The following is a 23705-nucleotide window of genomic DNA, read 5'->3' on the forward strand; positions in this document are numbered from 1 at the left end:
ATATCGATATCGATAAATCATCACCAGTGGCATCGTGGATTTCTTCTATCACATATATAAATATGTGATTTAAGTAAGAAATAAAATAACAAATGATAGATTTAAAATCAAATTTAATTCTATTCCTTATTCATAATAAATATTACACGTCAAGAAATATTTCCATGAGTACATATTAAATAAATTACATTACAATATTTCAGTACATCAAATTATCACCATTTGTTGTTATGCTAATTTTATGTTATTGAGAAACAGTTAAATCATAATAGGCTTTATGAACCAATTTAATATCAGTGCCAGTGCATCTCTACGTGAATATTTATAAATAATTTACAGGTCTATCGTCTATCAAGCATTTTTTAATTTGAATGTATAGGTATTTATTTTAAAAAAATAAAGTAGTTTAATTATGTTTAGAAAATAATAGCGAATTAACAAGTTGTATAAAATACCTATTTTTATCATAAATATACTACTGAATAGACTGCACTGCACTCTCGTGAAAGGGAACGAAATGTGCGGGAAAACGGTTGGAAAATGATACACGAACTCCACCATTCACGGAATTCTCACATCGTCTGTCTCTATCTTGCATATAACAAAATAGAGATAGATAATGTGTGTAGATGCAGGGCTCCGTGTACGGTTTTTGAAATGATTAACAAGAACATATAAGAGATGGCGTTGTTTTAAAATGTCTGCTTTATTAACCCATAAAGATATAGACTATTTTTTTAATTATTAAAAAAAAACATTATGTCAATTGTCAGTTAATGTCATATTTGTATAGGTATATGGGTTGGTAAATAAAGTTGGCCGGCTTATAGTCGTAGTTTGATATAAATATAAACTAGAGTATATTAATAAAACTAATTATGTGCGCTGCTTTCAAAATCTATAATGCGACTGAGTTGTGGCAAGTAAGTATTGTTTCTGAAAAAAAATCAGAAGTAGTTTTCAAATGGAATATTAAAGTTGTAGGTATTTCTGTATTTCAGAGAGAAAACAGTGTTCCTTCCGTGCCCTCGTTCAGCCAAAGTTTAGATAATATTCTGGGCCATAACGGGCTTCGATTATGTTCACTTACCGAAGTGTTAGGTTTGCCAGGAACAGGCAAAACTCAACTATGGTTTGTATTATTTTTTAGGTTGTACATACTACACACAGAGGAACATGGACCCTCCGCTACTCCTTCCATCTCCTTATTTAATATATAATATAGGTATCTCACGTACAATGTTGTTGTAAGAATTTATTTATTTAATAGGTTTGCCAACAGATACTACTGGACTAGTGCTCCTCCAATTATAGACAAACACAACATGCTAATTTATTTACGCTACAAAGGACGACAATCTACATAAAATAAAGAAACAATAGAGAAATAAATCTTAAAAAGAATAAAACAGCACTTAATAAACTTAAATGGTTAAACATTACTCGGCCAAACATTCATAAAATTATTTAATATTTTTTTAAATTTAGGTAAGGAACAAGATAGTAAAACGACTTTGGATTCCTTATAAAAGTTATTATGTTCACAACACATTCTAGGTACAATGCTAAAAAAGAATAAAAGATAAGAAAGAATAAAAGGTATGTCTCAAAGAAATTAAAAATCTATGTACCTACTTGTGATTGAAATTCATATTCAAGTAAGTTTTATCAAAAATGAATATAATATGTATGTTATAATAAACAATTATTAGATACAAGTCTTGTCTTTTTCAGTTTACAACTGTGTGCATCAATACAAATCCCAACGGTTTTGGGTGGATTGAATTCAGAGGCTTTGTACATTGACACAAATACCAACTTTACAGTAGAAAGATTCAGGGGTAATGTTACATACCTAATAATAAGAAAAATAAATATTAACATAATTTTGTATATTGTCAGGTATAGTGTAGACAAGTGAGTAACATCTCATTTATTGGAATTTATTATTTATTTATTTACTAACACAAATCACATAGACATTACAGGCAATCCCAATTCGACTATGTAATGCAATTATAACATTTAAAATTACTTATTAAATGTGACTTACAAACATCAACATTTTAACAAACATTTAATTTAATTTCAGAAATCTTGAGAGCAAGTATATCTCGATGTCAACAGCTTCTAGATATTCCTTTCAAAACTCGTGAAGAAGATGCATTGAAGAAACTCCATTATGTTAATGCTCTAGGCATTGAAAAGTTCTGTGCCTTTATTCTCAGACTGCCTAAGATTATAGAAGAAAAAAGTAATGTAATGAACTTTATTTCATTTCAGTTTTATTTTAGACAATGATAATTTATACAATAGTATTTGCACCAATTTTATATCTTAGGAATATGGTATGCATTGTGCATGTTTTCTCATTTGAATTATGATATACTATGAAAGGTACAACATAACAAACATTAAAAATACTATAAATATGTATTCATTTTAGGTAAAGCTAATAGTGATAGACTCCATACCTTTCCCTTTTAAGGAAGGTGTATCAGCAAGACAACGAACTGGGTTATTATTTAGGTTGATGGCAGACCTTCAAAGATTGGCCGTGGATAAACAGATTGCAGTATGTATTATAATTATACAGCTTAACACTTTCACGGACCCAAATCTCTGGTTATTGGCCTTTCATCCGTAACTGTATGACACTGGTTATTGTCGCTCAATAACCGATGCTAGTGTTGAGTTAATAAATCATGTTTTCCAGGCTTCGGATGGGTCCAAAGTTGCTATTGGACTCTTTTGTGACCTTTCGAAAGCCTTCGACTCGTTTTCTCATGATATCTGGATTGTGAAACTTAGTTACTACGGTATACTCGGTAATGCCAACGCTCTTTTGGATTCGTACCTTAGTGGCCGTGTTCAGAGAGTTAATGTGCACGGCTCGAGATCGTCAGGATCTAACGTCAATGCAAGCGTCCCGCAGGGCTCAGTGCTAGGTCCATTCCTATTCCTAGTTTACATAAATGACATACGATGTCTTGTAAAACACGAGGAGGTGGTATTTGCAGATGATACCTTCTTACTTTTCAAAGTAAAGAAACAACAAGTGTCTTTTGACGGTGTAAACAGATAGATTGCTTCACTGTAAACAATCTGCTACTGAATGAAAATAAAATATGTTTATTTTACGCTGTCTAACTTTAGGAGGCTGCTCGATTCTGTTATTGTAAAGAATAGTGGTTCTCACGGATACTGCTGTTTTTTTCGGTAATAATGTATTGGGAGCTGATAAAAAACGCGTTATATGTTTTTTATCAGCGCCCAATCCAGCATAGGCATCAGGCCTGATACAACTTTTCCAGATGATTTATACAGTGTCTAGGAGGCACTTTTTTCATGACTATATAAGCCAATGCGTGAGCGAACCACTGCGATGCGTGGTCTACCACTCACTATGCAGATGTAGTCACTGGCAGGTATATCGTGCCACTATAATGTCGTCTGGCCCTTTTTTCAGCCAGGACCAAACCAGGCGTCTATCCTTCGTCCATCTTGGACCCTCCTGTGTCAACTGCTTCGGTTCTCAGCTAGCTCCTCCCAACCTTTGTGTTGAATGTAGTCATATAATAATATTTTTATTGCAGGTATTACTAACGAATGAGATGAGTACTCGCGTGGGGCTGTCGAGCGGATCAGTGGTGGGGGCGCTGGGAGATGCGTGGGCGCACCGGTGTAACACTCGTGTGTTATTGGCTGCGGACCCAGCTGACCCAGCCGCTAGGTTGGCAGTACTGCTGAAGAGTCCAAACACTCCTGGCTGCGTCACCAGGTTCCAGGCAAGTGGTATATATTTTATTCCTTAGGGTCCTGTCATACAGAAAAACGAAACACGCGCTCGTGCGTTTCGCGTTTGCGTTCTGCATCCCTGTGTTATATTAAGTTTTGAATTTTTTTATGGCATACACACACATATATCTTCTCCCCCTAATCCTTTATAATCTTGAATAAAAAGATGGTAAAGCATTTATAACTAGATTAGATTTAAGTTGTCTGTCAAACTACACCTATCACACGCACTTTTTTGACTGATTTAGCGTAGATTTGCCGCCCTCGGTCTTACTTTAGTCTTCAATCGTATGGCGTCACACACACAGATGCGCGTCTACGATAACGTCAATGTGTAGTGTTTTTCTATGAAGTGTCCGGGGTAAGTCTGCAGGATTGATGGTAGAACTGGCGACCGGCCAAGAAGAATGCGTTTCGCGGTAATAGGGATCTCTGCGGGATTTGAAACCGTGCCAACTGTTACAGATCAATGGTTTTCTGAGATTTATGCCCACTATAAACTCACTGAACTTACCAAGTTCATTCTAATAATTCTCGTAATAAAATTCTAAGCAATATTAAAATTATTATTTACGACGACTAAAACATACAAACAGAGGACACAATCTCTATCTGTCTTTACGGCATACCTGGGAAAGTAAGCTGCAACACTTTGTATAACTTAATTCCTCCAATACTCAATCCAGACAGAAAAAATAAATTACAGGCAATTAAACTCTAAAACATTTACCTTCCAGATAACACACGACGGGATCAGGGATGTCCAATAAAACACCAAGTGAACATACATAGTTATAATTATACTTAATATAAATATGTAGTATATTGTAAACAAAACTACAGCACCAATAAATATCTCATTTTCACAAAAATATCAAGCTTTTATTTCTACAACATCAACAGTTATACAATGTAAAGGCAGTATCAGATCGGAACATTGCGAATGCAAGGCGAACATTTCAAGTCTTAATTTATTATTATTATTATGCTCTTACGAAACGAGAGTGAGTAACACGCGTTTGTAGTCCCCTTTCGTATCATCCTGCAAAATATTACATTGTACTTGTAACGGAATTTGGAAATAATTTAGAACTTAGAACAGCATGCAAAACTCAACGAACACGATTTAAAAATATCCAAACACAAAAATTATTTTGCAGGATTTAAGCACAAAGTGTGACTAGCACATTCCTGAAGTCACCCGTTAGGTCTTCCTGTAAACAATGCGGAAAAATCCAACGCTAAAGTTAGAAAAAAATAAAGACTCTGAAACTGGCCCATAATTTTGAGATTGTTTAATTTATATCACTCAATACGTGCATTGTTAAGCGTGAGATTATAGTCAAGAGATTTCTTAAGTAGCTAAAAAAAATAAAATAAATGTCTTTAAAGTTTCAAATGCAACAATAAGTATATGTACTCCATTACAATAAGTATATTAAAAATATAAGTTCACACAGCACTGTTACTATAACACCAGAGTGTGGCGACTCGTAATACTGAGTTTTAAATGTTTAAGCTCGAGGTGGCTTTAGTAAGACATCGTAGAAAGGAGATAGCCCAGCGAGCCTCCAATTTCATCCTGAAAAAATCGCAATTACTACTTGAAAAAACTAAAGTCGAGCGTGGAGCGACTTGCCGACCACGACCCCTCATGCACACTTCACTGAAGCTGTTAGCTACTGTGCAAAGAAAGTTAACATGAACATGATAAGAAGCAAAATATACAGATCTTTGTGAACGAAATATACAGATTACCTATTAGTAGCGGCGCGCAGGGGCCAGAACTGTCTGAGACTCCGTGTCGACTAGCTCCTCCTTACCGGTGCAGGCGAGTTTAAATAAGTACCTCTAATTTGTGACTATTTTAAGTGACAGATTTGCCCCCATTGCGCGTACCTAACAGGCCACTTAACAACCTAACAATTGACACAGAAAGAACTTAACATTATTTCTAAATAAGGTGGTAATCGCGATGCTGTCCTGATCACTGGGAATCTCGGAATTTATTCGACAAGGGTCAATAAAGCCTTCTTGTAATGGCCGGAAGTGTCGTCCTGTAACCAAAACGAAGCACTATTCTAAACGGCTGCAGGTCCAATTTAAGCTGCTGCGTAACAAATAGGTTTAGGGTTGACTGTTACCATCGTCACGTAGGTATGTTAGCAAAATATTATTTCCGAAACGAACACCACTGTCAATATGAAACAATCTGTTAAAAAAGAAGCCGACTTTTCCTTTGTACAACCCTAGCAAGAACTGTCCTATTGGTTTTTCTGGTCTTGGGTATATATAGATAGATAGATCTGTATATATTTTTGGTAAAATAGATGATGGCATGAATAGAAAGATAAAACTTATTAATTTTGATAGAGTTAGAAGAACTCATGCTTATTATTGATTCATGTTACATTATGTTACTTTGTTTAACAATCACGTAAATTGTGGGTCAGCTTCATTCGTAATATTAAACGTTCTATATCATGCGATTAATTATATCTCTATGTACAAAATCTATTGAATTAGCACTGTACACGGTGCATACATACATAGGTAGGTTCTCTATTAAGCTTCTTTACATTATGTTGTTGTACTATTATGGATGGGTTATTATTATGTGGGTTAGTGAACAACATATAATGAGATGTTTAGCTATACGGGACTATGGGAGGTATGATAATATTATATCATTAGGTCGGGATTATGTAGGTCGTGTTAATGATTTATTTATTATTATGTATAGGTAATATAAGTTTTATAATGATATTTAGACAAGAATAAAACCAATAACCAGAAGCTATTGCGATACTAATGTACACTGACATAAGGTGTACCTATATGTAACAGAATGTGTTAAAATTGAAGTACATTTTTACACACTCAAAAACAACATTAAGGTAGTTGACAGATTTTTTTCTTTTCAATCTACTCTTGTGAACATGCTGAAGATGAATCAGAAATACATTTTTCAATATCCTGTCCAACGCCGGAGGTATGGATAGTTGAAGTGGTGAAGGAATGCTCTTCCTCGTTCCGGCAAAACGGTATTTGCAGTGGCAGCCCTAGCAAAATATTTACGTGGTGTGAGACGTAGCGCCTCCCTCAAAATCCATTTTTTCATTCTATTAGTTTACGACCACAGAAATATACCATTTAATCTTTTAAAAATGTCCTTTATGGCCACCCATTGAACGTATGAGTTTTATGTGGCCGCTAAGAGGTCTAATTAACAGGGCAGGTGTGCCCAATCAAATTACTCCCCTGTAGATCCGGGGCTGGTAGCCAGGGCGGTCCCATCTTGGCTGATTTTGGCGCCCCCTCCCCTAAAACGGCGCCCGCACCGCCCTAGGGCCGCCACTGGGTATTGGTATGTAGATGATTGTGGCTTGTTCAGCACTAGGAACGCCCAACCCAATTACTCCCCTGTAGATCCGGGGCTGCCAGCCAGGGCGGTCCCGTCTTAGCTGATTTTGGAACACGTCACGTAACGAGTTCCTATTACTATTTCTTTCCAATCCTGAGTACCGATGGCTGTAACTATTTCATTTTTCAATGAAACTGAATTCTATTTTCACATTTGGCTATCAAATGTCTATTTTGCAACTTCATATAATGAAAAACGTATATTTTTTTTTATATTTGTCAACTACCTTATTGCGAGTTAGATTTTAGTAACATTTAAGACCTTATGTTAATGGCATTAGACAGTCGGGAACACATTACGATTTTAGTTAACACTTACTACAAATACATCTACCACATGCTATGCGTAGGTACCATTCATTCGTACTAATTTCAGATTTTTGCTATTTATCTTTAAACATGTAATCAGGCATAATTTAAGGCAAGTATAAGCTACTTTAACAACTATACTTATAAGATAATAAGTTCACCAATATATTTCTGTGGGATTTTGGGTTTGCTCAATTAAACAGTCAAGTACGGTTCAAACACTTATTTTTATTTTAACCTCCGCCTAATTACACCACCATCGTTTTCGTCCGCCATCCGCTATCTCCCCTCTCCTTCCCTTCTCACTCCTTCTATCACTCTCACTCATTCACACTCCTTCACTCAATCTATCATTTCTCTATGCATCCCTTCTATACTCTATACCCTCTGTACTACTCATGTTACTCGTCTACTTCTCACACAATCATCTCAACTCATCTGTCACTCACTCAGCCACACGCCTAGGTACATTTCCAATTAGAGGTATCTCTGAACCGGTCGCGTTTCTATGAGCTTTGTTAGACCAGTGAGATGGTATAAGAGCTCAACCAAAACCCATAGCATGTGGTAGTAGCAAGTATAATACTGTAAAGGTACTCACGGCGATCCAGGTCTCCAGGGGCTTTCCGTATTTCTCCATAAAGGCCTGTTTGATGTCTCCGAGGTCGATCTCGGAGCGGCTGACCACGATTCTGATCAGGGTCTTATCGTTGGTGCCAAGGCCCTTCATTGAGTAATAGAGTCGCTCGGCAAAGAATCCAACCTTGCTCTTCACGCATTTCACTGGAATCATACGATTAATCATAAGTATTTTGAATTATTGGGTTTTGCCACCAGTGGCGCAGCGTGGTGGAGTTTACGGGACGCCTGTATGCCTTGTATTACTCGTAGGTATGCTGTTTCATTGGTTATAACTAGTTTATACCATTCATTTACACCCAAAAGATTTGATTATCGCAAATGCCTACTGGCGTCAAAATCTACCTCATTCTCGCTTCTAAAACAAAACTCTTCCAGTAGGCCACTTTTGAGCTTAACAAATACTAATTACGGTCAATAAATACACACTTTTGGTTGTTTATTTCTATGCCTCTATAACTCTGCGTTAAACATTATCAAGTATATAACGCCATTTAAAGCTATTGTAATGAATGCCACATCACCAGCTGATGATTTTAGAAAAAAAAAACGTGTGTAAAAAGTTGAATACAAGGCCGATGTAGTTTCCTGTTGAACAGAGGACTGACCTTGTAGATAATCTCAATTTTGGCCATTTCAGTTTAGTAACAGATAGCTGTTTCAAACATAGAAGCCAATAGAAGGTATTTATTCTGTGATTTTAGTCAGACGAAAGAAACTATTCTGTTACTTTTCAACTTACATAGGTATTATTGGACAAGGCAGGTGCCTCGAGTAGGTACCTCAGGCTGATCACCTGATTGTCCGAAAGTAAGATGATCCGTGCTTCAGAAGGCACGTTAAGCTGTTGGTTCCGGTTACTACTTACTGATGTAAGTAAGTAGTCGTTACATGAGCCACGTCAGTGGCCTTTGGTGGCTCAATAGTAACCCTGACATCGGGTCGATGGGGTTGGTAATCCAACTCACAACCAACATGATGGAAGAAGACAGAGGCCGTTATGATTGGCGGATTATTCACAACTCCGCTTCAGTACATCCTAAAGACTACATGTTCCACTTACCAATAGCGAGCATTCCCTTCTCAACGCTTCCTGAGAACTCCTTCTTGATCGAGTCTTCGATGTCCTTGCCTGTCAGAGCCTCGTATTCGGCGAATACCTGTCACAGACCAAATATCTCAGCCAGACGCATGAATAATTGACATCATTACATCCACGCCCCAACAACATTATTATACATTAGGTACACAATAACTTCTTATGACTCATTCACCATTGTATATCTACTTATATCTTCACTAACATGTTCTGCAGTGCATATTGCTATTTGTTCTATAAACTACGTGTCCGTGGTATATGTTGAAAGAGAAAATATTTATCTAGGTTTATTACTTATTTGTTGAAGTTAGTTGGCGACTGTTCGTGTGTTGTTTAACCTTGAAATGTTTTTGTTGCAAAGACTAATGTGCAACAATTGAAAACGTAAAACGAACAAATAAAATAGGTAGTCAAGAATCGGCTCTCGAGAAATTTAGCTGATCAGTTTCATCCCGTCGTTTGTATGATGAATTGACTTCTTCCCGACAACGCATTGAGCGTAAGTGCGTTGGCCTTGACATTGCACTAAATTATCACGTTATTATCATCAATTCATACCTATAAGTCTGCGTTGAATACCAAAAAATACAAGAGCTGTTTTTCTAGTTCAAAATGTTCCAATTTAGTAGGTAGCGGCAACCCATGATGGCCGCTTTGACATAATAAAGTACAGCAATTCGCTCCGTCAATTGGAACATTGGAACTTGTCACGTTATTCGTACGAAAGAGCGGGATAAATGTCAAAAAGGCCATCATAGCCAGTTGCTAGTTTAACTTGATGTTATCTACATTAACATTTACAGAACAGTAAAATACATGTCCCGAAAGTAAATTAGTAATTAAGTTCATCTAGCCTTGAAGTATTATGACGAACGAGTCAAAACTTCCTCCTGGAAATCATATTTTCCAGAACATTCTCGTTTGTAGAAGACGCACCTGTCTCAGCTGTTGGTAGGAGCGGGTGATGAGGATAGAGTTGAAGACGGATTCGTCGGTGCCCCACTGGCCCTCTCCGGCGTTGGCGAGAGCCTCGGCGTCGGCCTTGGCGGCTCCCTCGTCGACGCCCTGGTTCTCATCACGATTGGCCATGCATAAGGACACGCAGAGGCGCTTGAAGTGACCCGACGTGTCACCTTTCAGGTCGGATTCCAAGCTCTTGCCGTACACTATAGAAAGATATACCTATTCATTAATTTAATTATAAACTAATAAAGTATAATGATGGTGCATCTACCCAGAGTCGTGGTAGCCTAGTTGGTAGAACGCTTGCCTCTCATTTTGAGGTCGCAGGTTCGAATCCAGCACAGGCAAATGATTGTCGAATTTGTTTTCGAATTCATGTTTGGATCATAAATGATTATCGGTGAAGGGAAACATCGTGAGGAAACCCACATTCCCGAGAAATGCATTTTCGGAGGTATGTTACCAACCTGTCTCTAAAATACCGGATCCGACAAATCTTCAGGTTAGGTAAGCGGACCCTGTGAAGAACGGAATAATGCTAGGGAGACGAATGATGGTGCATCTACATAGTAGCTTGCTTTTGTGGGGTATGACGATAACATTCAATAGAATTCAGTTGCTTTGTGACGAAATGATGCCGTTTATTGCTCACTAATATTTGAAAATTTAACTCAAAATACTTAGTAACGGTTTGTCACCCTAATACGTAGTGTTATTCTATGCTAGTGAAGACAGACATTTCGAAAATAGAACAACGGCCACAAATTATTTATGTTTTCCAAAAAAATCTGTCAGAACATTTGTCAATAGTTCTAACTACATCTTGAATTATTGATAAAGCAATTAGCATGGAAAACAGATCAATAGCCTCGGCTATAATGGGCCGGCTATTTATGTCGACGAAGGAACCGCGTCATTGAATCTTGAATGAGGCCCTTTAATTGTTATTCAAGCTATAACTGAATGATGCAATGGATGCAAATATTGAGACGTCCTAATTACTCATAGTCCAAGAATGCATACCAGATCGATTGTGTACGTAACAGCCTCTGTATAATCTACCACTGGGGTTAGATTCATCAATAGAATTACGTGGCGTATCCGTAAGGCACAAGGGTTGGAAAAACCGAAAACATGTCGGTTGACTTAAGACGGTTAGCGGTATGGCGTCATTCCTTTAAATTGCGGTAATAAAATTATTTTAATTATTTTTAACGATACCGAAATTATAAAATAAAGGTTGGAGAACTGGCAACGTCGCATCGTCTTTTCGGGGTGGATAATAATTATGACGAACCATAATCAGATGACAAGTGATCGCTCGTATAATGCATACCAAATTTCCAATTTAAAAAAGTTTCTGATCTTGATGCTTTAAGCCTGAATTTGCTGCAACTTGTGTTTAATGATTTCCATTGAACATTTAGAACTAGGTCACAAACTTCACGTACCATTATGTTGTGTGCTATTTACCTCACCTCATATCTATGTAGGTATAGAACAACGTTATAAATAGATTTATTTGTAATTATATGGTCATTGGCTGTGAGTAGTTTAATGACTAAAGATAATTGCCGTTTGACGTGCATGTTGGCAGCAGCAAAATTAATATTTTAAAATTAATAATTCTTGATGTTTTATTAGCTTTTATATAAATGAGACGTTAATCAGAATATTCATTAAAACTAAAGTAAGACCCGGAGGGAGTGAAGTCGGCGTCCGTTACGAAAGAGTAGGCTTGTTTCCAACTTGACAACAGTCAAATTAGTTACTTTTTAATAAACGTCATTTATATTACTAGACATGTACTTACGTTGTTCGTAGAAGGCGGAGATGGTGCGGATTCCATAGTTGGAGAGGGTGCATAGGATCTCGATGATGGCTTCTTCATCAGTGCCCATTCCCGCGACGGCGTCGTGGAGCTCCTTTGCGTAGAAGTGCGGCAGGGGGGTCATCAGTGCAATTATTACGTTCTCCAAGTTGCCGCTCAATTCGCTCTTCAGTTCGCTGATCAGATCCTATGCAAAATAAAGTTGTCGTGTTAAAAATGTACTTTGATTATTCAGGTAACATAACATCACGCTTGTATTATCATCATTGTTGTTGTAGGCAGAGGTGTATAGTACACAATCGTCGCCAGCTATGTCTAAGTCCAAGTCCGGGCACAAATCCTGAAAACCACGTGATATCTATGATCCAAACATGCATTTAAACTTATAAAGTCGAACTCAGTTGTTTAGAAGACGACCCGAGATTCGAACCAGGGACATAGGATGTAAGTCACGCGCCGCGTTCTCCGAACGAGGGTATCACGGATTTTCAGTTTTACTGAATTGATATTGAAGAATTCGCTTAAATTCGCAGTTGCGTCAAATTCGCTTCGGCGGTAAAATAATGATTAGGCACGTTTCAGTCGACCTCTTTGGGTGGCTGTTACAGTACCTAAATGACTATTCACTTAAATGCTTGCTAGCAATAATGTGTGAAGATAAAAATAGAAGTTTCTTAAGTAGCGTAGCGGGAACGAATTTCTCTTATCACATTTAAAATACGCGCAAAAGAGGGTGATATTTGGAAATATTGAATAAATTAGAAGCTTCCGTTTCATGTAAGTCTGGCCCACGACCCCCACGCACTTGGTCAGCAAGGTTCAAGATTCATAAGATTTACAAAGAGATCTTTAGACCACGGGGAGGCTTGTACGCAGTTGTAAGGACATACCTACTAGTAGGTATATTAACTGGGTTCGAATCCCGGTGGGAACATTTCACAAAAATCATCTTTGTGATCCCCAGTTTGGTTAGGACATTACAGACTGATCACCTGATTGTCTGAAAGTAAGATGATCCGTGCTTCGGAAAGCACGTTAAGTCGGTGGTCCCGGTTACTACTTACTGATGTAAGTGAGTAATCGTTTCGCCATGTCAGGGGCTTTTGACGGCTTAATAATAACCTTGACACCAGGGTTGATGAGGTTGGTAATTCACCTCACAACCCACACGATAGAAGAACTGTTAATGTTTTATTCTATCGTCACGTAGTCTGTATGCATGATTAATGCTTAACAAAGAAAGTATTTAACACAACAGCCGTAGACAAATGACTCACATATAGAACATTCGCTATGCGCACGAAGCATATCACTAGAGTTGATACAACACATAGGTACCTGGTGCACTTTTAAGAAATCCGAGGTTAATAGTTATTTCCAAACGATCGATCTATGAATGTACCTTTGAAATGGTGTGCCAATAAACGTAATGGAAACACTCATTTGGCGTCATGGTTAATTTTAGTGCACCTGTAATGATGTAATTTTTACGAGGCTTATATATACAGGGTGTTAGTGACATCGTAACGAATACTGAGGGGTATGATTCAGACCATGATTCTGAGTTAATATAAATCAATCAATCAATAATACTTTACTGCACAACAACATACACAAAGGACATAAACATACGAATAAAACATAAGCACAATAGGCAATAGGCATAATATCAGAATTTTCCGTTGCAAAATTCATATATTTTTTTGTGTTTTTACTTTTGCGACGGAAAATTCCAGTTGATGTTAACTCAGAATAATGGCCTCAATCATTTATTTATTTATTTTTTCGGGATACCAACAGCTACTTTAAACAATATATACATGTAAAAAATATATATATCATCCCTATCATCCCTCAAAGTTTTCGTTACGATATCACTAACACCCTATGTAGACACTTAAGAGTAAGTACACAGTTTCTTCCGTCCTTGAATTTTCCGAACATGTTGGCATCAAAATTTCCAGCGTTCTAATTATGGTCATACTATGACCAAGATAGCATTTTTAGCATGTTAACATTACGTGGTCGATGGTGTGCATAATTCTAGGAAATTGAGGACACGAAAATTAAATTATTCTGTGATAAACTTCAAAAATAAAGGGAAACTCAACGACAGAGATTTTTTCCTCATTTTGTAATATTTGTACGTTATATTATAACGAGTACGAACACACGAGGTTTTGATAACTGAATAAATTAACGACATTGATTATTAAAATGTTTATTTGTAAATCGCTCGTAAAAAAAACAGATAAAAGTTATAGCTACAATGACGGATTTAAAAACGTATATTTTTGACAATGGGAGTGAAGGAAGTATTCGGATTATAGCTAAGTAAATAGGTAAACATTGCGAATTTATCGCTTGGGTGACAAGACGTCAACCAAACCAATATTTACACTCCGCGATTAGATAGCAAGTGCAGGCAAACATGATGCATCTAGAATATTAGACGATACACATACAGCTAGGCATGTGGAGCATACTCCACCACGCTGCTTCACTGCTGTTTGGTGAGAAACAGCCAGGCTCGACTCTCGAGTCAACTTAACACTTTCAAGGACAGAACGTCTAATGACGTTCCGATTCCAAGGTGTCATATTACCTTTTATGAACCATCAATGACCCATGTTCTCTGTCCGTCAAAGGGTTAAAAAGGTTCATTTCCTAAATAAAGCCCACCGAGAATCGAACCCGGGCCTTTTGGTTTGGTGGTCGACATTTGAGATGGCATATAAATTAAAAGAATCAATGAAGCTTAATCATTTTCTACTGTAGAATATAGTCCCGGTGTTATAACCGCCACAGTTCGATCTACTCTGATTTTGGTGCGTGTATGAAACGATTGATGAATGTGGAGGAAGCAAGAGAAGTGTGTCAGCATCGAAGCAAATGGAATTCCATAGTTTCTGCTTACCCCAGTGAGAAATAGGCGTGAATTTTATGTTTATGTTACAAACGCCATAGTACCTATTCAACATCTTTGTCTAAAGCATTCTTGTATATAAAACATCACGCACGATCCATCAGTTTCACTAATTACTAAGAAATGAATTGAGTTTCGCGTTCATAAGCTGAAATTATTTCTTGACTCATAGTAATAGGAACTGAGCAGGAAAACTATTCAGTGGCAAAGTGCGTCCTTACAAAGTGATGGTTGGCGTGAGTTAAGCGCACTAAAGCCTCTTTTACATAGCAGAGTAGGCGCGGAAGCGGGCGCGGATATTTTTTGTTGCACAGCCGTAGTACGGCAGATGCGGCACGACAAATAACGTGGCGTTCGATCATTACACAGAACGTAACTTGTTTACTTATTTGGTTCAAGCCCGTGTTATTCGGGACGTTTCGCGACTGCTATACTGACTGTTATTACCGTAGTACGGTACCCGCATACCTATCGCATGCGACTCTCGATGCGCCAATAGGGTTAGTTTATTTATCACGTTGTCAATCAATACCTTGCATTGATACATTTATCGTATCGCGTTAGGCTGGGTGTCCGCTATGGCTACTGGTTATAAAACAGTTTTTTTTTGGGACTTATTGTAGATTTGCTGCAAATGGCATTAACTACTTAGCCGAACAAATGGGGAGCGTTGCGGGCTCTCACTCGGTTCAACATTTAAGACAACAGGCCTGAAAGTACCTAGTTGGGTGCGAACCTCGGGTCAGGGCGTCGTCTAAGAGAATAATATTTGATAAGCGCTGAATGATATAAAACAGGAAAACTTTTGCACTGAATCGCGCCCGCGCCTGCGCACTATTGTGAACGTCTGAGGGTCAGCGTGAATCAGGCGCAGTGACTAAGGCCCGTATTTATAAACCGCTCTTATCTCTGAGATCTATCTTGAGTGAGCTCTTAAGATGACGTCCTTATTAATAAACGGAACTTAAGTGCGCGTTTAGGGTTACGATATCAACTGAGTGACGCCGTATTAATAAACGAAACTCGGCTCTCAAGAGTGCTCTCAAGATGTTACTTAAGATCGTGTTTGCTGAGTGCCGTCAAACCGTGACTTGAGTGCGGGTTTTGTGATCTCGCGATAATGGAATTAGAAAATATTTTACAAGAAATCAATTATTACGACGATTTAGATCATTACGACGATTTGTTATGGCAAGATGCGTATCGTTTGCCAAAAGTTTATATCAGGGACGCCGAAAATCCCTTTGAAATGCGAGCGGATCGGTTCCAGAAAAGATACAGATTCTGCCAAGAATCTGTATTGTTTATAACATCGTTACTGAGAAGTGACTTAAGAAAAACAGGACAACAGAGGTCTACCGATTGCTCCGGAAATAGCAGTTTTATTAACTCTGAGATTTTATGCTACAGCGTCATTTCAGGTAAGCTAGAATTTATTCAATACTAATTATTCTACTTTTGTCTTTAAAAAATGTAAGTGACAGCACAATGAACACCGAAATTACTATGTATCTGAACATCTTGAGGTCTGAATACAGTAGAGCAATGCACCATATCCTTCTGAACGAGTAAATGAAAGAAAGCCTGTGTCCAGGACAGGAATAAGTTAGTAATAGGTAGTAATTTAATTTTACATAAATGACTTACACAAACCTTGCCTTTTCAGATAGTCTGTGGAGACTTACTGCACATATCACAGCCTACCGCCTCAAATATTATTACGAAGGTTTCAAAGTTGCTAGCTCAATTGCATACACACTACATAAAGTTTCCCCGAGGAGCAGAGGCTAACAGAAACAGAGAATTGTTTAAAGAGATGGGTAGACATGGACAGTGGCCTGGACTTCCCGGGATCGATGGAGCTATTGACTGTACCCATGTTAAAATTGTATCAACACCAGGGTGCCAGCACCATGAAGTCTTTAGAAATAGGAAATCAGATTTTTCTATTAATGTCCAGGTTGTTGCAGGGCCCCGCAGGGAAATATTAGACATAGTAGCCAGATGGGCAGGCAGCATGCACGATTCTAGGATATTTCAAATGTCATCAGTTTACATAAAATACACGCAGGGTATTTTAAATGGAAGACTTGTCGGAGACAATGGGTATCCTACACTACCTTTTGTTCTCACACCTATAAGACCTGCCCCCGAAGATGCTCCCTCAGTACGGTACAATAGAGCTCAAATAAAAACCAGAAATGTTGTGGAAAGAACATTCGGCATTTGGAAGCGGAGGTTTCCCTGTTTATCTAGAGGCCTAGGTAACAAACTGTCAACTGTTTCTCATATAATTGTATCATGTGCGGTATTACACAACTTGTCATTAATTTTAAATGATGTCATGGTTTTTGATGAGAATCAGAATGATGAACAAGAAGAAACAGATAGTTTAATACCAAGCACTAGCACTGGATTTTTAATTAGAAATTCAATTGTTGAAAATTATTACCAATAATCTTTATGAGCAGTGCTTTGTGATTGAATAGTATTTGAAATTATTTAATAAAACATATTTTATATATTGACTTATATGCTTTTATTTAATAAATTAACAATATTCCATTTATTATATTATGCCACATCCCCTCTTCAGGCATCAGTTGCAGTATCTGAAACAAATTAGATGAAAAGTGTTATTATCCCAGGACTTAACAAAGCTATACTAGTTTTTAAAATAGTATGATGAGCAAGTAGATAATACTGATGTACCTGACGAACACTGCTGCTGCAGTTGAAGTTCTGCGAGGTCTGCTCTCGCCTTTGCTTCTCTTATTCTTTCTCTTAACAATAAAACCTCCAACTCATGAATCTCATTAGCCCGTCTCTGTCTGTCTTTATATTCCTTATCCAGAATAGAACTTTTATGCCTTTGAAAAGTTTGGGTAGCTGTATTTGATGGGTTAATAAGAGGTGGAGTAGGAAAACGTGGAGGTGGGGTAGGAAGACGTGGTGGTGGAGTGGATGTAGGAAGAGGTGGTGGTGGAGTGGAAGCAGTAAGAGGTGGTGGTGGTGGAGTGGATGTAGGGAGAGGTGGTGGTGGAGTGGTTGTAGGGAGAGCTGGTGGTGGAGTGGTTGTAGTGAGAGACAGTAGTGGACCTACTCCAGGTGGAGGTGGTGTCAATGTTGTCCGGGTTGGGGCAAGGGCAAGTGGTGCTTGTGTAACAACAGCGCATGGGAATGGTGATGAAGAAAATGCACTGGTGGATGGTATTTGGGAAGAAGTTGAGGGAAGACAAGAGACGGGCTGCAAGTCCATATTTACTTCTTGGACGGCAAGGTCAGCGGTTACTGGAACAAAGTAATTTAAACAGAGAAATATAAAAAAGATCTAATTTACATATTTAAAAATGATAGAATTGATGATAGCTGTTTTTGGAGAATGTGTGGCTTACAACATACTGCCAGGTTTGAATCCCAGCTCTGGCTCTAGACCATTGGCCATAGGCTCACCCCTCAGACTTAAACATAGCTGGCAAGTAGTGATTTTGTATTTACTATATACTTCTGCCTACCCCTTCGGCGATATAGGCGTGATGCTATATTAGAAGAAAATTACTTACCTGGAATTGTATCAGAGTCAACAGCATCATCGATACCAACTATTAGAGCAGGGGCCACCTCAGACACATCTGGGTCTACAACTGCATCACTGGTTGCAGGCCCTCCTCCAGTAGCTAGCCGATGTTGACGTTCTTTTGTCAGTGCTTCCCTTTGCCGCTGCTTGAGGTTCATCCACAATCTCCTAAGTTGTTTATTTGTAACCTAAAATCAAGGATGCAATTATAAAAAACTAGCAAAAAGCGAGAGGAAATCGCGCACCAAAGGTTAAATAACTTTGTTTACCTGATTGGTAGCATGAGGGCTTGCGTTGTATTCTCTGGTTACAATATCCCAAGCTTCATTTTTTGCGCGTAATGAAGCGCCATCGGTATCCTTATTCTCTATCACTGAGGAGTATCTTTTCAATATATCCAAAAAAGTTTTCTTCTCGAGGGGAGTAAAAATATGCTTCTTAATTGTTGACATCGTTATGGACAGTAATTACTTTACGTTTATTATTGATAACTAAAGTCTAAACTATACAAACAAAAACAAAACAAGTGGTTGCGAAGGACGCGTCTTTTTTTTTGAGAATGATGTTTGTTGCGTTTTGTTTTCACTACGCATTGCGTTTTGAAATCATAACAAATTATTTTTAAAACGTTAAATGACCGTTTTTATAATTAATTTAAATAACCTACGTTTGAATTATAATAATTTTAACATTTTAGTAAAGAATTGAACAATTTTTAATATGTTTGAAGCCCTAAACCGAAATATTTTTTTAAAGCAGGAACGAAACGTTGATTCGTTCGGTCTATAGTTCACTCAATTAGGACGTTTACTTGAGATCCTGAACTTGAGATCGATATCATGTGATACGCGCTCAATATTCGTCTATTAATTAACGTCGCACTTAAGACGCTGTTTACATCTTGAGAGTGACTCAGTTGATATCGCTCTTGAGAGCGGTATTGAGATCGGTTTATAAATACGGGCCTAAGATTCGGTAATGGCAAGGCCAGACGAGACCCGTTCTCTGATATTATCTAAGTTTTCGGACAGTAATATCAAGCAAAGGACAGTGGGTAATTACCTGATGGTGTATTTTTCTCGTGGCCATCGCGTCAAGATTAAAATATTTTGATGTTGAGTAGGTACATAGATACATTATTTTGTAAGCAGTACTGGCAATAGGTACGTTTAAGCGTCTCTATTTGCGAATGAAAATAAACTTTGTATCAAGAAAAGAGATTGCAAAGTTCATGATGAGAGCAACAACAATTTTTCAAGAAGTTTTTTTGTTGCCTTTTTATATTTACAGGCCAGGTTTTAAATGCAAGCAAGTTAAATGTTCGTAATTGCCGTGACTACGGCTGAGTAACGTGAGTCGCCATTCATAGCCTACATTACAGAAAAGTCAACCCGTTTTGCCCTAAAACTGGTTCCTCGCTTTACGTCATACCTATGTACTATGAGTAATCCGACTATTGTATTTATTTGATAATGTAAAAATAAAAGAGGAATTAACAAAAAATGTGGTATTTTCTGGGAGAATTCTATAAACTAAACAATAAGTAAGTAGTATACACGCAGTTGTTTTACATCCACGTAATTAAAATCGTAAGCAAATGCATCAGAAACATTAATTTATTTGTTATTAAACTGATACATTAAACTGATAAAGGTTACAATTGTTTTTTTGTATCTGCTTGTGAACTGTATCCAAACATAAAATGTGCTTAACTCTTGTCAATCTGGGTACAGTCGTGGATTTAAAGTTTTATCTCACGATAAGGTAGGTATCTATTTAAGTAGTCGTTTTCATTAAATTGTATTATGCCTACGTCTTTAGAAGTTTAACCCGAATGTGAATAGGTGTCTATAAGCAAGACCAATCTAAGATAATTAATAATTCTGTATCAATGTTATCAATAAGTACATCGCCGTTTGGCCTTGTATATTGTTGACATCATACCTCACTATTTCCATAGAAATGTTCCGTTTTGTTGCTTCGTAAAAAAGCGTGTCATTAGCCTTATGTTGTCAACTGGCCTATTCAGTTGATTTCCGATTTAGTCGCGTAGCCTAAGATGAAAAAACAGCACAAACCTTTCCGTAGTTGGTCTTGAAGGTCTCGGCGATCTCGAGGCGCTGCACGATGCCGCGACGGCAGAGGACGTCGATGATGGCCTTCTCATCAGTCCCCAGGCCCTTCATGGCCTTGCGCAGGGTCTCGGCGTCCGCGGCCGGGTCGAACGGCTCCGCGGGGTACACCGTTGGGGTACACTGTAGAAAAAAAGATGTGTTTTATTCGAGGATGTCATAGCAACATTCAAACAACATGAAGCGACAATTAATATAAAATACATCAATATTCAACACACATATTACATAAAATCATGTCCTTGGTCGCTAATGCGGCGGGCGCAATCACAAGTAATATACCTATCAAAAAACAATTTGAATTGTAACAGAATCAACAAGATCAATAAACCCATCGCCTATACCTGTAACGGGCCAACATGTTAGGAAAGACACAATCGCTCTCTCGGTTTTTACAACACCCGGGATACAAGAATTTTGAATTCGCTCCCAATCCAGCGTAATTTTCAGAATTAACTATCAGCCATCTTTAATTCTTGTCTCTACATCATGTTACAGGTCAGGCCTGCATTATACTAGGACGATATTTCATTGTAATGCCATCGAAACGAGAGAAGTTGTGTTAAAACGCCAATATCCTAAATGTAAATCGTTTATTTTCTACGATACGGAACTCTTTTATTAATAACCGACCGTCATTTTCTATTTTAGATTTATAATTAGCTACATTACGCTGGTTGATTGACATGGATTATAAAATGTGGAACTTTATATGCTACTGTAAACAGAGTAGGTATCGTTGGTAATGATCTCAGGTAATGGTGATTAATTACCTAGAACGAATGTAGAACCTAGGTTCCTAGTCTAAAGACCAGGTACCTATCTGTATTGACATTTTACACATCAGTTGTAGAAAATCAAACCCAAGATATCAGCAGTACGCATCCCACCACAGGAAACGGATTTCCTATATCCCTATCCCTAATCAAGTTTTAATCCGAATCGGTAATTCATGTTCACAAATATTAAACATCCGATTCTTAACTTGGCCGAACTGGGAGTCGTACCCGGGACATGATACACGATAAATAAACCGATTATATTGGTTTATTTAGTACCTATCGATCGCCATCGACTCGCAAAGAAGAAGATTGGTTTACTTATCGCTACGGGCGCGATATGCGGTCTCCATACTACGGATATATCATTTAAAGCTTAAAGTTCCATAGTGAATCTTCAATTAATATTAGAACAAATTCATCCAACGTCTAAGTAATTCGTCCTTCAGACTCTCATTGTAATAAAAATGGCATTTGCAGACGCACTTGAGCTGCTCTTCTTTTGACCTTGTTTTGGACACCGCAGCGCTCTATATAGGTCGATATGTTTTGTTGTATGTCGTCCCTCATTAGGTAGGGTAGTTTTGTAAGGGGACAGGTTTATAGCGCTTTTATGTGGGGCGTGGGTTTACAGCTTAGAGAAAACAGTCTACTTATTTTGAAAAAAGAACACTATTCAAATTATTCCAAGTAGAATAGTTTGAAACAGAACAGATAAGCATGATTGTTGTTATTTTAGTCTATGGTTTGAAACCTTTGTCTTACTGGTCAACAGTTCCGAGGGTAGTTTTGAATATTCAAAGCGATCCTCGATTTAAGTTTAAGTTATGACATGACACATGACATGACGAATTAAACGTTTAACATTAATCTCAATCAATCATTGCAGGAATCTTATCGTTTGCTATGTAATCTAAGATTGTATCGCTCAGGGAATGTTCTATTATGATATAGGTAACAACTTGATTGCACATAAAATGTGGGTACTTTCTAAAAGTACGGTTCGTTTACGAGTTGCCTTTAATAACGAACTCATCTTTCTCATTCTAAACTTAATTGTTCAATCCGTTCAAAAGACTTGAACGAATCAAACGGAAATGCTGGTTAACCCGGTCAAATAGGCTGGTTAACCCGTTCAAACACGGTAATACGTAAATTATAGACCCAGTTACTTCATTTATTCCATTTCCAAGTAAACATTTCCATCGATTATCGAAATGCGCCTGTAACAACTATCAGCACTCGGCCGGTTGTTTTAGCTCAACCTTGCCCCGAAAAGATGACATCATCCCGTGAGAATCGATAGAACTACAAACTGGCCTCACAATATAATATGTAGGTGGAAATCTTACCTTGTACGGGTAATACTGCTGTCCGCTCATCTTGGTTGATTCCTAGAACAATAAAATTACTCTTAAAATATGTATAGCGATGCAGAAAGCGTCCGAGTAAACACTTTCAAAGAAGCGCTAAAAATAAAATTCCATTGCTATCAACCGGCTTACGATTAGCAAACACCGTCACGCTCGCCGGCATATTTTTCTTTCTACCTTATTGTATATTTAGTTTAGTTTACATTGAATTACTGTGTCATATCACTGTAGTGTGCAGTTGAAGTGTTCGTGAAGTATTTTGTGAAGAAATAGTGTGAGTAATAACTTACTTGTATATTGTTAGAACGCGACACACCCAACCGGCGGTGAATTCCGAAATAAACACGATACGAAATGAGAGTCGGTGAGGGAGTGCGTTTTGTTCCCCTCTCGCTCACCACGCCGCGCCAGGGGAGCCCAACCTCTATTTGATATGATTCAGCTAATGCGGAACCCGCACGATACGTGTAACGAGGTGTGGTCTTATAGGCACTTACTTACATAATCAGAATATTTGACATGCCCATTCTAATTAGATTTTGCAGCAGGGAATACGAATGACACACCCTGTAATTTATAAAATTAATATCCTGCGGCTCTAGGGACCACAATAAATAACTGACCGAAGAATATCCTGGTAACCACAAAAAATCCAGTTGATCTACCTTATTAACTAGGTACCATCGGCATAATTTTCTAATCGGACATTCGGAAGTGTGTCTTCCTTATCACACATCTATCTACAAACGTAATTCTGATAAGAATTCCAAACAAAATATTTCTTTATTTGAAACTAAGTAGGTATTTCCACTTCGACATATATAGGTGTATAATTTTCCAAGTAAGTACCTACCAC

General features: G+C 37.8%; 3 protein-coding genes across 8 annotated transcripts; 1 reads left to right on the forward strand and 2 right to left on the reverse strand.

The window, feature by feature from the left end:
- Window positions 1-774: 774 nt before the first annotated feature.
- On the forward strand, window positions 775-5022 carry LOC126379885 (DNA repair protein RAD51 homolog 3-like). Of its 3 annotated transcripts, none has more exons than XM_050028869.1 (7): window positions 775-923; window positions 1002-1132; window positions 1735-1841; window positions 2093-2259; window positions 2447-2575; window positions 3597-3788; window positions 4536-5022. In XM_050028869.1, the coding sequence occupies exons 1-7, from the start codon at window positions 879-881 to the stop codon at window positions 4566-4568; spliced, it is 804 nt and encodes a 267-aa protein (XP_049884826.1). In that variant the 5' UTR covers window positions 775-878; the 3' UTR covers window positions 4569-5022. The 3 variants fall into 3 exon arrangements, with proteins under 3 accessions (XP_049884826.1, XP_049884827.1, XP_049884828.1); XM_050028870.1 differs by having other exon boundaries at window positions 2489-2575; XM_050028871.1 differs by lacking the exon at window positions 2447-2575.
- On the reverse strand, window positions 4578-23257 carry LOC126379883 (annexin B9). Of its 4 annotated transcripts, none has more exons than XM_050028864.1 (8): window positions 23140-23257; window positions 22829-22870; window positions 20644-20820; window positions 12045-12249; window positions 10205-10434; window positions 9233-9329; window positions 8132-8313; window positions 4578-4840 (listed from the first exon to the last, which is right to left on the reverse strand). In XM_050028864.1, exons 2-8 carry the CDS (start codon window positions 22856-22858, stop codon window positions 4790-4792), a joined length of 972 nt encoding a protein of 323 aa, XP_049884821.1. In that variant the 5' UTR covers window positions 22859-22870; window positions 23140-23257; the 3' UTR covers window positions 4578-4789. The 4 variants fall into 4 exon arrangements, with proteins under 4 accessions (XP_049884821.1, XP_049884819.1, XP_049884818.1 ...); XM_050028862.1 differs by having other exon boundaries at window positions 4578-5012; XM_050028861.1 differs by having other exon boundaries at window positions 4578-5380.
- LOC126379882 (uncharacterized) lies at window positions 17475-19534 on the reverse strand. Its single transcript, XM_050028859.1, has 4 exons — window positions 18835-19534; window positions 18552-18753; window positions 17701-18279; window positions 17475-17600 (listed from the first exon to the last, which is right to left on the reverse strand). The coding sequence occupies exons 1-4, from the start codon at window positions 19015-19017 to the stop codon at window positions 17581-17583; spliced, it is 984 nt and encodes a 327-aa protein (XP_049884816.1). The 5' UTR covers window positions 19018-19534; the 3' UTR covers window positions 17475-17580.
- Window positions 23258-23705: the final 448 nt, after the last annotated feature.

This window comes from Pectinophora gossypiella, chromosome Z (genome assembly GCF_024362695.1).
Source record: "Pectinophora gossypiella chromosome Z, ilPecGoss1.1, whole genome shotgun sequence".
In the NCBI taxonomy this organism is placed as follows: Eukaryota; Metazoa; Arthropoda; class Insecta; order Lepidoptera; family Gelechiidae; genus Pectinophora; species Pectinophora gossypiella.

Excerpts from the sequence above, each read along its gene's own strand:
- LOC126379882 (XM_050028859.1), bottom strand. The coding sequence starts at position 19,017 with ATGTCAACAATTAAGAAGCATATTTTTACTCCCCTCGAGAAGAAAACT. Across the intron at positions 18,754-18,834 it reads GCCCTCATGCTACCAATCAG|GTTACAAATAAACAACTTAG; the intron begins GTAAACAAAGTT and ends CCTTGATTTTAG. Across the intron at positions 18,280-18,551 it reads TGACTCTGATACAATTCCAG|TAACCGCTGACCTTGCCGTC; the intron begins GTAAGTAATTTT and ends ACTTTGTTCCAG.
- LOC126379885 (XM_050028869.1), top strand. The coding sequence starts at position 879 with ATGTGCGCTGCTTTCAAAATCTATAATGCGACTGAGTTGTGGCAA. Across the intron at positions 924-1,001 it reads ATGCGACTGAGTTGTGGCAA|AGAGAAAACAGTGTTCCTTC; the intron begins GTAAGTATTGTT and ends TCTGTATTTCAG. Across the intron at positions 2,260-2,446 it reads TTATAGAAGAAAAAAGTAAT|GTAAAGCTAATAGTGATAGA; the intron begins GTAATGAACTTT and ends TATTCATTTTAG.
- LOC126379883 (XM_050028864.1), bottom strand. The coding sequence starts at position 22,858 with ATGAGCGGACAGCAGTATTACCCGTACAAG. Across the intron at positions 20,821-22,828 it reads AGCAGTATTACCCGTACAAG|TGTACCCCAACGGTGTACCC; the intron begins GTAAGATTTCCA and ends TTTTTTCTACAG. Across the intron at positions 10,435-12,044 it reads CTCCGCCTTCTACGAACAAC|TGTACGGCAAGAGCTTGGAA; the intron begins GTAAGTACATGT and ends ATCTTTCTATAG.